A 14,082-nucleotide genomic window follows, 5' to 3' on the forward strand; every position below is an offset into this window, starting at 1 on the left:
TTCACGAGAAAAAAACCCCGATGAAACTAGAACGAATGCATCTATAAAATATTTACTAAGATGAAAAGTAAAAAAAAAAAAAATCAGTCAGTCAAACGAGTATAGAAGGAAAAGAAAAAACCTATTACTAGTTTCTGTTTTAGAAAAGCAAATTGTATCAAACATCTCATGCACTACAGCCGTGAGTGGAATATTGTTTAAGCAGGAATACTAGAATACTACGTTTTATTTTCTCTTGAAAATTGTCAAACATACGAAACTATTTTTAAAATACGGGAAAGAATATTAGGTAAAAAAAAAAAGTTTCTAGCCTCAATATCAAATAGGAAAAGTTTTATATTTCAACCCATTTTTTAATATTAATTTTCTTAAAATATTTTTATATTATAAAAAATAGAAAATAATTCTATGCATAAATTTTACCTGGCTTAAAAAACGATCATCAATCGTCATGCAAAACCAGGCATTTATTTTTAGTGCTGGAAGTGTTATCGTGCATTGAAAATTAATATTTCTCTTTTAAAAACAAGAGTGTTATATTTCTAAAAACAATGATAAAATAAGCATTCTTTGGATGAAGAATAGGGAATAAAAGAATTCAGCGGTTATTATTCTAGACATGAATTAGTTTCAAAGCTTTCCTTCACCATTCCAAACCACTTACCGCTGCCTAATGGCCCCTCTGGGTATTGGGGGGCATATGAAGAATTTTGGGCTGGAATATAAAATGAACAATAGAAGATAGAGAATAGAGAATTGTGTGACAACGTAAAATTCTGTGACATTATTATGATAAACAAACTAATAAAGAAAAATTGAATGAAAACAAAAAATAAAATAGTGTACGTTATTTTTATTGTCATACTTTCAGAGCGGAGAGTCTTTGCTGTAAAAATATAAAAGAAAAAATTCTCCTTTTATTTTCTTTTAAAAATAAAACCTAGCCTAGCCCTTAACTTTAGCTCTGATCCTAACATGAACGTAACTCTTTTTTCAATGCTGTAACCTTAAATCAAAAGAATAAAATCAAAGGAATGAAAGTTATAGACAGAATGATCAATGGTTTGACAGTTACGACTAACTAATCAAACTAAAGAATTAAGATGAAACGATTTTTCTGTGCACAAAGAATGAATCACATCAGTTTCCTTTGCTCATATCTTAGCTACTTAGAGCAACACTGGCAAATGATAAAGGAATAAAAGATTACTATTTTCATATGATCGTCAGAGGAGATGAAGGAGGTGCTTAAGAATTATACAGGCCGGTCCAGAGTGGCGGGACCGTTGCGGTTGAAGTTCAGCTTAAAACTCTGTAGGTCGGTGCTGATAAAACACAAGAAGGAAAGGAATTGCAAAGGGGAGGGCAAAGTGAGAAAGAACTGGAGAAAGAGTTTAGAATAATGTTTGGGCGGAGCGAAACAGTCAGCAGAATTACATATGGAAGATGAGGAAGGTGGGGATTTTTAGAGACGGTACTCAGCTCGCTATTTCAGAGAAGTAGTGACTATCGTAACTTTGATAGAAGAGAGAAAGAACAGCATTGTGAAACCTGAAAATTGTGAAACCCTAACCAGTTATCCAGAAAGCTCTCCAATGTCGTCGAATATGTTAATACTGCATGCAAGTAAAATTTATTGTCCTCAAGATATGGTTAGTATTTTAATGCGTGTCTTACTTGAAATTTGTAGAGCACCAGAAACTGATGCTGGCTTAAAGTAAATCTTATATTTTAGGGTGTACGGAACATAAACGAACTTAAGTGTATACCAAGAATTACGCATGCGGTCGGTACATGTTACAAAGGTGCTGTGCAACAGTTATCGAAGAAATGAAAGTCAAACCAAGACCACAAGCAGGCAATGTGTTTAAGATGTTCTCAAACCAGAAATAATCGTAAACCTTGCTGATGTCAAGAACAACATTGTTTTCGCTGAAGATGAAAGAAGAATAGAAGTTGACAATTCATAAAAGTTCGGATACATTTTGAGTCCACGTCGCGATTATATGAACGAGGAGTTACTGGCGACACGGAGACGGTTTGGAGTTCTGTTGAATACAACTAAGTAGCAATTTGTTACTGGGATCATTTATGCAGCTGGAGTAATGCACCGAGTCACTTTGTTTTTATTTTATGGTAGTTATGAGATAGTTATGTGGTAGTTTATTAATAGTGGTGGCTGCCTTTCTCTAGGAATTGTTGTGAATGTTCTTTGACAGTAGGGCTTCAATATAGCCGTTGTTAAACACCAGGTTTAAGGATATTGTTAATGGCGTCTGGCAATAAGCTGTTTTAGTTAAGTAGGAGCAAAAGATAATTGATTCCAGTTAATATAGAATTAGAGGAGTTGCGTTCAACCAATTGTCTTGAAGTGCTAGACTATTTGATTTGTACAGTGTTATGCACAGTAAGGGCAAGTGTAATGTAAAGCCTCTTTTACATATTGATGAGGTTACAGATAGATTGCAAAGTATGAATAAGGAAAGATTACGATATTTAGGGTATCGGTGTGTGTTCCCTAGATACAGATAAAAGAGGATATTAACTGGTGCATAATTTTAGTAGTACCATACTATGAAGCATTCTCACCAACAAGGTCTATGTTGGAAGAAAAAGAATGAATCTCAACTAACATAGGCGTAGAAGTGGCTGTGTCGTAAGTAGCTTGCTTACCAAACACAAGGTTCCGGGTTCATTCCCACTGCGTGGTACCTTGGGCAAGTGTCTTCTACTATAGCCTCGGCCCGACCAAAGCCTTATGAGTGAATTTGGTAGACGTAAACTGATAGAAGCCTGTCATATATATGTATATATATATATATATATATATATATATGTATGTATGTGTGTGTATATGTTTGTGTCTGTCTTTGTCACCCCAACATCGCTTGACAACCGATGCTGGTGTGTTTACGTCCCCGTAACTTAGCGGCGATCGAATAAGTACTTGGCTTACAAAGAATAAGTCCTGGGGTCGATTTGCTCGACTAAAGGCGGTGCTCCAGCATAGCAGCAGTTAAATGATTGAAACAAGTAAAACGAGTTAAAGAAAGAGTAGCTCCAGGTCGATATTCGAGTGTTATCGGAGTTAACGTAATGTACGTTATTCTAGAGCGAACAATTGAAAATATCCCCTTATGTGGCGCACTCATTTGGTTGTTAGGCGTAATGGATAACACAGATATTCAAGGACTGATTGAGAACACAATTGTTTGGTTAGGTTGTTGTTGTTGTTTTTGTTTTGCCACTAAGGACAAAAAAAAAATAAATAAAATAACAACGTCCACAAATAATAAAGTAAAGCAGATATCAAGTAGGTTTTTGAGAATTTTAAATTTACGAAAATTATCAATTAAGATAGTTGTTTTTGAAAGATAGATTGAATTTAGTTGCTTGCCTCTTCTTTTTATAAACATTCAAATGAACACAAAACAGGAATAAAAAAGAAAGGAAGACAGGAAGAAAAATATACAGGAAGTGAAAAAGCAATTTTACTTTTTACACGAGTTTCTGAAGAAGTTACTAAAGTACTTAACGAGTTTCTCCAGTTGAGTGTGATAATGGAAAAAAAAAAGAAAACAATATTCATTAGAACTGTTTTGTCGCCGTCGTAAAGTTATTGGGATAATTATACAATATATGCATGTATGCACGTTTTTGTATGTAGGTATGATGGTATGCATATATGTATGAATGTATGTAAATATGCATGTAAATATATATATATGTGTGTGTGTGTATTTATGTATGTGTATGTATACATGACTATATATTCATATAACCACATACAAATCGAAAACTATCCACAAACTCGTGTGTGTGTGTGTGTTTCTTTGTTTGTGCACAGATCCACACAGACGCACATCTATACATATATAGTGAAATACAGTGAAATATAGACTTCAGATTTCGCTTATTAGATTATTCAACTGATTCAATAAGCCAAGAGAAAATCTAAAATCTAAGGCGACTCGAATTTAAGAATAAATTTCACTGTAATCCTTATTGAGCCAATACAAAACCCCGCTGTTATTCTTAAGCAACTTTAAAATAAGAAATTTGATACACAAACACACACACACACACATACACACACACACAGAGGCAAACGCACATATGGTCGTGTCCAAAAGTTTGGAACATTTAAAATAAAAATTAAAATACGATTCAAATATGTACAACGTATATATTTGCGCATTTAATAAGACATTCTAATTTTCAGACGTCTGTTCTAAACTTTTTTCCATAACTGTATATGCATACATATATACATACATACATACTTACATACATACATACATACATACATACATACATACATACATACATACATACATAGATGTAAACATACATACTTACATACATACATACATACATACATACATACATACATACATACATACATACATACATGTAAACATACATAATACATAAATTCATTTATCTATCTATCTATCTATCTATCTATCTATCTATCTATATATATATATATATATATATATATAATATATATATATATATATATATAGCCCTTGGACTGTTTTACTTTCTTTATATTCTATCACCTTTCCTCCTCTAACTTTACTATTCCTTTTCCCTTTCCCCTGATAAAGGATAGCATGCGAAACGTCAATGTGATCTGGTTACAGGGATCCGTTTCAGGAGTTCCATGGTTTTGAGGAATGTGGGATCTCCTCTTAACCACTTTTGTTCCCCGATCTTGACCCAGAGGAGTAGCACTTGCCATGGTTCAAGCAATAGTTTAACTAACATATATGATCACAATTTGAGCACGGAGAGGCAAAACACTTGGTTGGAAGGGCGCGCAATGAAATCACCGTGAATGAAGGACCGCTACCTGTTGTTATAGCATCATTCAAGTAGAGTGACACATGTAAAACTCGCGGTTTCATGTAATTACTGATCATATTGCTTTGGCCAATCACACTTCTAATTACGAAACCTCGGAGCATGGTACTTGTGTTGAACAAGCGTTTCTGACTCTAATCCAATGGCGTGCAGATATCTCTTTATGGTGACCTTTGTTATTCTATCTACTGAAATCCCTGTAGAAATGGCGGATGGCGACGTTTGCACATCTAACGAGTTAGAAGTGAACAGTAAGTTATATGTTTCGTCTACTATGTAGATCCGCAACTAGACTGAATATTGATAGCGTGGAAGCTCAAGGAAACGGCAAACAGCTGTGAAAATGGAGCAGTCAAAATATATGTAAGTATTTATGTATGTATGTATCACATTATTGATTTTGCAAGGAAAAGCCTCTTCCGCCAATTTCAGAGGCTAAATGATTTTGAAAGTGAATGGAGACACACAGAAATAATTTCAGAAAATTTCTTTGTGACTCATACTTTAAAATCAAATATAACTGAGAAGAAATAAAATTATGAAAGAAAGTAGATCTCCAGGAATTATGACATCAAAGAATCAATGAACGGAAGAAGGAACCCAAACGACATCGTTATTATTACATATAAATAAATCTACACAACAATGCTATAACGAACATATAAGATGTTGAACTAACAAATAGAGTCACTAATATAACTCAATAAACTTAACTGAGACAAAAATACACATACACACACACTCATACAACACTTCCAAACACACACTTCCATTGATATATGTGTGTGTGTGTATGTATGTACGTACGTACGTATGTATGTATCTATCTATATATATGTATATGTACGTATATATGTACATACACATATATGTATATATATACATGTATAAATGTGTATATGCACATATGTATGTGTATATGTACACGCACACACATATATATATATATATTGTTACGGAACGGAATCACCCGTCGTCGCCCGTCCCGAACAGCTCACACAAGTTCCGCCACGGAACCCAAAGAGGCGGAGAGAGGAGATACAGATAGATACTGCCACAACCTCAGCAGCACAGAGATACAGAGGCACAACCCGAGATACAACCCAAAGAGGCAAGGCAACAACTGGCAACACTGGCTTATATTCAAACAACAGTTTATACGACAATTACAATTGCTACACATCAAATACATTTAAGGCAAACAACAAATCAATACATCATACGGTATACCACAGATCAAAGCATTTAACACATGCATGTAACAATATAACAGTGTTCAGTAACGACACAACAAGTCCAGATCAAATAATGTTCACGATACGTCACAGTCCAATCAGAACACTTCGATACATTATACAATGTTCGTATCACAACAATTCACGTTACAATTCAACAAGTCCTTTACTCAATTCACAATGTCCTTTATCGACCACATCGACAGAGTCCTTGACTGTTCTTTTCTGTCGGTCCGTATACACCGTGACACATATCAATGCACAAACACATACCTTAATTCCTAACTGAATCGCCAGTGTCCCATTCTGCACTCATCTCTGAATACTGCCAAATCCTCTGAATACTCTGCTAATTCCCCTCTGTGCATATTCCAATCGCTTGCCCCTAGGCCTCCTCGCATCCCAGCTCGCTCCCAGAATTCCAACGCTTGCTCCTTAAATCCAAGGTTCCATCCACTCGCTCTGACCTCCAGAGTCCGTCTGTCTTCCTCGAGGGCCGGCCAGCGACTACCAGGATCCGTCTGTGTTCCTCGACGACCGCTCAACGACTGCCCAGACCTCACTTCGTCTCTGTGCTTCTTCCACTCCCTTCATCTCCCTCTGTACCGCTCACACCCTCTCTAACTGCCCTGGTCCTTATATCCTATCTATATCGCCTGCTGTCTCTTAGCCTTTCTATTGCTCTCTGCTCTTACTCTATCGCTATCGCCTGCCAGACTCTTCCTCTCTATCTGTCCCTTTCCTCTTACTGTCAATACCCTCTCCATCTGTTCTTAGATTCCCTTAATTTGTCTTCCTCTTTCACTTCTTCAAGGGGTGCTCAGAATGACCTCCAATCGACCGCACAAGGTCAGAAAGGTCTCATTAATCTCCCACTAGACAAAGGACCCGTCACTTTTCACCAGACATACTGGAACCATTATTCCTATGTGGGTCACCAGAAACACTACACTAATTAAACCCGAAATGCACTTAGCCAACCGTAACACTACCCCCTACCTAAGTTTTTGTCGACCCGACAAAGCATAACAAAACTCGCACCTCCGAGCAGCAGACTCTCCAGGGGCTGGGGGTCCCCTTGGGTGGTTTCTCCTCCGGGGTCTCACCTCCCACGGCCACCACTTCAGCACCAGCCACAGGTTGGCACCTCCCTCTGCGGCTTGGGTAACACTTCCGCCAACGCCGCCAGGCTTCCTACTAGCCGCCCACAATAGGCGCACCGTCGAGGAAGTTCCTCAAATCCCTCACACAAAGGGTCCGGCCAATCCTTCACAGTGGCCACCTTCCTCAGGGCTCTATAGCCCACGTAGCATCTTGCTGTACCATCTCCATTCCGCGCAATTATCACCGACGACCAGGGACCATTCCACTTTTCCACTGTTCCCCGTCGCCGATATCTCCTCTTGCGCTGCTGTACTGAGACCTTCCTCCGGCCTCGCTGCTTCCTCAAGCGACAACCGCCCTGGTCGACGAAACGTTCTGCCAGGTCCGTGCGACCAGCATCCAACAACCCTCGCGACCAACGTCCTGCACTTTTCACCAACAGTTGCCTCTTCCGCACTGCATCAGCGGACCACGAGCTCCCTTAACTTCATCTCTGCACCGGCAGAACTGACCCCGCCGCTGGTTTACCGTCCGGCGCAGTTCCACGATTTGCCCTCTGCAAATCGCCTGCGCAGCCTTCAATAACTCGGCCGACCCACCCAGCGCTCCACCAGCTTCTGCTTCCACTAGGGTCCACCCGACCCTCAATCGAGCTTTCACTAGGCACTGCCTGTCGGGCTCCACCGGCCCCAATCAACCATCAACCACAAAGCTCACCCAACGCTGAAGCGGTCTTCCTGGTCTCGGTGGACCCACCCCGTTCGCAGCCGTCTCGCCTCGTCAACGGGCCTGGTCCTTTTCCTCACCAGCTTCCGTACCGCAGCCTCACAACACGCACGCTCGGCCGCCAGTCCATCCACGCCTGTGGCCTCTCCACAGTGGGAACCATACAGTCCTTCTGGGCCCCAAGAGACAGGGGTCCAGACACCAAAGGACCCGCACACGGCATAGCACCTGCCGCGACCATCACACACAGAGCCGGAACCTCGGACTCAGCGACATTCGCCCCAGACCTCGCCAGCTCTTCGTCCTGAGCTCCGAGAGACAGGGGTCGAGATGCCAAGGGCTCCAGACACGGAACAACAGCATCAGCCATAACACCTTCCACAGGCCTTTCGGTTACTTCAACCTCTACGGGTTCCAAATCACAAGATTTCTTGGGTACAGCGTCACAAATTTCGGCAACCAGCCCAGGTTCCGCAACACTTCCTTCACTATCTGTTTCACTCGATGCTTCGTTCGACGGGCAATCTCTGCCCACAGGACCGTCGCTATCCTCGGTCCAACACCGATCCTTCAAAGCTGACCCATCCGCAACCTCAAGCTCCCGCTGATCTGCCCACAGGCCCTGTCGCCTCCTGTCCATTCTCTCCACGAACGCGTCCGTCTGCGCCATCTGGCCCCTTAACATCTCCACAATCAGAGCAAGCGAAATCTCCTCGTCTCCGGTCTGACAACCAGACAAATCCATAGCGAAAAAGAACCGATCGAAACGCAGCAACCAGGACAATCCCACCTCTGACACCAGTTGTTACGGAACGGAATCACCCGTCGTCGCCCGTCCCGAACGGCTCACACCAAGTTCCGCCACGGAACCCAAAGAGGCGGAGAGAGGAGATACAGATAGATACTGCCACAACCTCAGCAGCACAGAGATACAGAGGCACAACCCGAGATACAACCCAAAGAGGCAAGGCAACAACTGGCAACACTGGCTTATATTCAAACAACAGTTTATACGACATTACAATTGCTACACATCAAATACATTTAAGGCAAACAACAAATCAATACATCATACGGTATACCACAGATCAAAGCATTTAACAACATGCATGTAACAATATAACAGTGTTCAGTAACGACACAACAAGTCCAGATCAAATAATGTTCACGATACGTCACAGTCCAATCAGAACACTTCGATACATTATACAATGTTCGTATCACAACAATTCACGTTACAATTCAACAAGTCCTTTACTCAATTCACAATGTCCTTTATCGACCACATCGACAGAGTCCTTGACTGTTCTTTTCTGTCGGTCCGTATACACCGTGACACATATCAATGCACAACACATACCTTAATTCCTAACTGAATCGCCAGTGTCCCATTCTGCACTCATCTCTGAATACTGCCAAATCCTCTGAATACTCTGCTAATTCCCCTCTGTGCATATTCCAATCGCTTGCCCCTAGGCCTCCTCGCATCCCAGCTCGCTCCCAGGAATTCCAACGCTTGCTCCTTAAATCCAAGGTTCCATCCACTCGCTCTGACCTCCAGAGTCCGTCTGTCTTCCTCGAGGGCCGGCCAGCGACTACCAGGATCCGTCTGTGTTCCTCGACGACCGCTCAACGACTGCCCAGACCTCACTTCGTCTCTGTGCTTCTTCCACTCCCTTCATCTCCCTCTGTACCGCTCACACCCTCTCTAACTGCCCTGGTCCTTATATCCTATCTATATCGCCTGCTGTCTCTTAGCCTTTCTATTTGCTCTCTGCTCTTACTCTATCGCTATCGCCTGCCAGACTCTTCCTCTCTATCTGTCCCTTTCCTCTTACTGTCAATACCCTCTCCATCTGTTCTTAGATTCCCTTAATTTGTCTTCCTCTTTCACTTCTTCAAGGGGTGCTCAGAATGACCTCCAATCGACCGCACAAGGTCAGAAGGTCTCATTAATCTCCCACTAGACAAAGGACCCGTCACTTTTCACCAACATACTGGAACCATTATCCTATGTGGGTCACCAGAACACTACACTAATTAAACCCGAAATGCACTTAGCCAACCGTAACACTACCCCCTACCTAAGTTTTTGTCGACCCGACAAAGCATAACAAAACTCGCACCTCCGAGCAGCAGACTCTCCAGGGGCTGGGGGTCCCCTTGGGTGGTTTCTCCTCCGGGGTCTCACCTCCCACGGCCACCACTTCAGCACCAGCCACAGGTTGGCACCTCCCTCTGCGGCTTGGGTAACACTTCCGCCAACGCCGCCAGGCTTCCTACTAGCCGCCCACAATAGGCGCACCGTCCGAGGAAGTTCCTCAAATCCCTCACACAAAGGGTCCGGCCAATCCTTCACAGTGGCCACCTTCCTCAGGGCTCTATAGCCCACGTAGCATCTTGCTGTACCATCTCCATTCCGCGCAATTATCACCGACGACCAGGGACCATTCCACTTTTCCACTGTTCCCCGTCGCCGATATCTCCTCTTGCGCTGCTGTACTGAGACCTTCCTCCGGCCTCGCTGCTTCCTCAAGCGACAACCGCCCTGGTCGACGAAACGTTCTGCCAGGTCCGTGCGACCAGCATCCAACAACCCTCGCGACCAACGTCCTGCACTTTTCACCAACAGTTGCCTCTTCCGCAACTGCATCAGCGGACCACGAGCTCCCTTAACTTCATCTCTGCACCGGCAGAACTGACCCCGCCGCTGGTTTACCGTCCGGCGCAGTTCCACGATTTGCCCTCTGCAAATCGCCTGCGCAGCCTTCAATAACTCGGCCGACCCACCCAGCGCTCCACCAGCTTCTGCTTCCACTAGGGTCCACCCGACCCTCAATCGAGCTTTCACTAGGCACTGCCTGTCGGGCTCCACCGGCCCCAATCAACCATCAACCACAAAGCTCACCCAACGCTGAAGCGGTCTTCCTGGTCTCGGTGGACCCACCACCGTTCGCAGCCGTCTCGCCTCGTCAACGGGCCTGGTCCTTTTCCTCACCAGCTTCCGTACCGCAGGCCTCACAACACGCACGCTCGGCCGCCAGTCCATCCACGCCTGTGGCCTCTCCACAGTGGGAACCATACAGTCCTTCTGGGCCCCAAGAGACAGGGGTCCAGACACCAAAGGACCCGCACACGGCATAGCACCTGCCGCGACCATCACACACAGAGCCGGAACCTCGGACTCAGCGACATTCGCCCCAGACCTCGCCAGCTCTTCGTCCTGAGCTCCGAGAGACAGGGGTCGAGATGCCAAGGGCTCCAGACACGGAACAACAGCATCAGCCATAACACCTTCCACAGGCCTTTCGGTTACTTCAACCTCTACGGGTTCCAAATCACAAGATTTCTTGGGTACAGCGTCACAAATTTCGGCAACCAGCCCAGGTTCCGCAACACTTCCTTCACTATCTGTTTCACTCGATGCTTCGTTCGACGGGCAATCTCTGCCCACAGGACCGTCGCTATCCTCGGTCCAACACCGATCCTTCAAAGCTGACCCATCCGCAACCTCAAGCTCCCGCTGATCTGCCCACAGGCCCTGTCGCCTCCTGTCCATTCTCTCCACGAACGCGTCCGTCTGCGCCATCTGGCCCCTTAACATCTCCACAATCAGAGCAAGCGAAATCTCCTCGTCTCCGGTCTGACAACCAGACAAATCCATAGCGAAAAAGAACCGATCGAAACGCAGCAACCAGGACAATCCCACCTCTGACACCAGTTGTTACGGAACGGAATCACCCGTCGTCGCCCGTCCCGAACGGCTCACACACAAGTTCCGCCACGGAACCCAAAGAGGCGGAGAGAGGAGATACAGATAGATACTGCCACAACCTCAGCAGCACAGAGATACAGAGGCACAACCCGAGATACAACCCAAAGAGGCAAGGCAACAACTGGCAACACTGGCTTATATTCAAACAACAGTTTATACGACAATTACAATTGCTACACATCAAATACATTTAAGGCAAACAACAAATCAATACATCATACGGTATACCACAGATCAAAGCATTTAACAACATGCATGTAACAATATAACAGTGTTCAGTAACGACACAACAAGTCCAGATCAAATAATGTTCACGATACGTCACAGTCCAATCAGAACACTTCGATACATTATACAATGTTCGTATCACAACAATTCACGTTACAATTCAACAAGTCCTTTACTCAATTCACAATGTCCTTTATCGACCACATCGACAGAGTCCTGACTGTTCTTTTCTGTCGGTCCGTATACACCGTGACACATATCAATGCACAAACACATACCTTAATTCCTAACTGAATCGCCAGTGTCCCATTCTGCACTCATCTCTGAATACTGCCAAATCCTCTGAATACTCTGCTAATTCCCCTCTGTGCATATTCCAATCGCTTGCCCCTAGGCCTCCTCGCATCCCAGCTCGCTCCCAGGAATTCCAACGCTTGCTCCTTAAATCCAAGGTTCCATCCACTCGCTCTGACCTCCAGAGTCCGTCTGTCTTCCTCGAGGGCCGGCCAGCGACTACCAGGATTCGTCTGTGTTCCTCGACGACCGCTCAACGACTGCCCAGACCTCACTTCGTCTCTGTGCTTCTTCCACTCCCTTCATCTCCCTCTGTACCGCTCACACCCTCTCTAACTGCCCTGGTCCTTATATCCTATCTATATCGCCTGCTGTCTCTTAGCCTTTCTATTTGCTCTCTGCTCTTACTCTATCGCTATCGCCTGCCAGACTCTTCCTCTCTATCTGTCCCTTTCCTCTTACTGTCAATACCCTCTCCATCTGTTCTTAGATTCCCTTAATTTGTCTTCCTCTTTCACTTCTTCAAGGGGTGCTCAGAATGACCTCCAATCGACCGCACAAGGTCAGAAAGGTCTCATTAATCTCCCACTAGACAAAGGACCCGTCACTTTTCACCAGAGATACTGGAACCATTATTCCTATGTGGGTCACCAGAAATACTACACTAATTAAACCCGAAATGCACTTAGCCAACCGTAACAATATGTATATATATATATGTTCATACATATACATACATATATACATATATATACACATATATATACACATATATATGTACATACATGTATATATACACACATACACAGACAAACACACACATATATTTATATATATATTACGTTTGTTGTGTGTTTGATCACCACCATCACTTGTCAACCGGTATTGGTTTGTTTGCGCTTCCGTAACTTAGATCGGCAAAATACGGCCGATTGGAAAAGGAATCAGTCTTAAATACATTGATATTCGGGTCGATTTCTTTGAATAGGAACTTTCAATAAGCTCCAATAAGACTTAAAAGATAAAAATACACCGGAGAAAGAAGGATGTCAGCCTACATCTGAAGATCTTAGATAACATGCCTGTTTAGGAATTTCATATCACGAAAGACACCTTTCATGAAAATATTTTAGCCAGGTAACATTGGAACACCCGAGCTTCTGTTTTTTGGTGTTATTTCTTTCATTGTTTCTTTTTAATATTACTTTCTCTCTTGTTTTTGCTGCTAAGAATATGTTCTTATATATATATATCAGTAAGTTCTCTGCACAGTTTTATATAGACTGGCATGCGTACTATATGCCGGTAGTATCTTTCAATTATTTAATAATACTTGTGCATGCTTTGTAAACACATTTCATTGCTACAGGCCAGATAAACACAGAGCTCGAAAGGGAGAGGGAAAATAAGGAAGAGAAAATGCGGGCAGGTAATAGGAAGATAGAAAGCTTTTACACCATAGCAACGTTGGGAAGAAGAGAGAGAGAAATTGAGTAAGTGAGAGACAGAAATTAAATACAAAGATAGATACTATAACTACACAGTGGTGTGTACATAAGAGAGCTATAGGCAAGAGACGTTCACTTATCGTAGTTAGATAACAACCCCAGGCAGAGATAGATGTCAGTCAACTTCAGAAGATCTTTGGTAACTTCTTGAAAATTTTCTTTGTTCGGCATCATTTTAACATCTGAACTTCTGTCATTTAACTCCCTTATATATCTTAATATTGCTTATCTTGTTCTGAAGTTGACATTTATCATACCAAAATAGCCGCTTTTGCTGTGGCAATTTTTACAATATTCACCATGAGGCATTGTTAACATTATTTTGACTTAACTGCACTTCTAA

The 14,082-nt window shown here is 43.0% G+C and overlaps 1 protein-coding gene across 3 annotated transcripts in view; it reads right to left on the bottom strand.

Annotated features, from left to right (window-relative positions):
* Nucleotides 1-14,082, bottom strand: part of LOC115229990 (acetylcholine receptor subunit alpha-type acr-16-like) — a 918,018-nt gene that overhangs the window by 164,410 nt on the left and 739,526 nt on the right. The window contains exon 7 of one of the 3 annotated variants that reach the window (XM_036507280.1): nt 665-715. The exons of the other annotated variants lie outside the window; for them this stretch is intronic. Coding sequence (XP_036363173.1) covers nt 665-715 — 51 coding nt within the window. The remainder of the gene's footprint in view (nt 1-664; nt 716-14,082) is intronic. 3 annotated transcript variants of the gene reach the window in all.

This window comes from Octopus sinensis, linkage group LG1, assembly GCF_006345805.1.
Source record: "Octopus sinensis linkage group LG1, ASM634580v1, whole genome shotgun sequence".
NCBI lineage: Eukaryota > Metazoa > Mollusca > Cephalopoda > Octopoda > Octopodidae > Octopus > Octopus sinensis.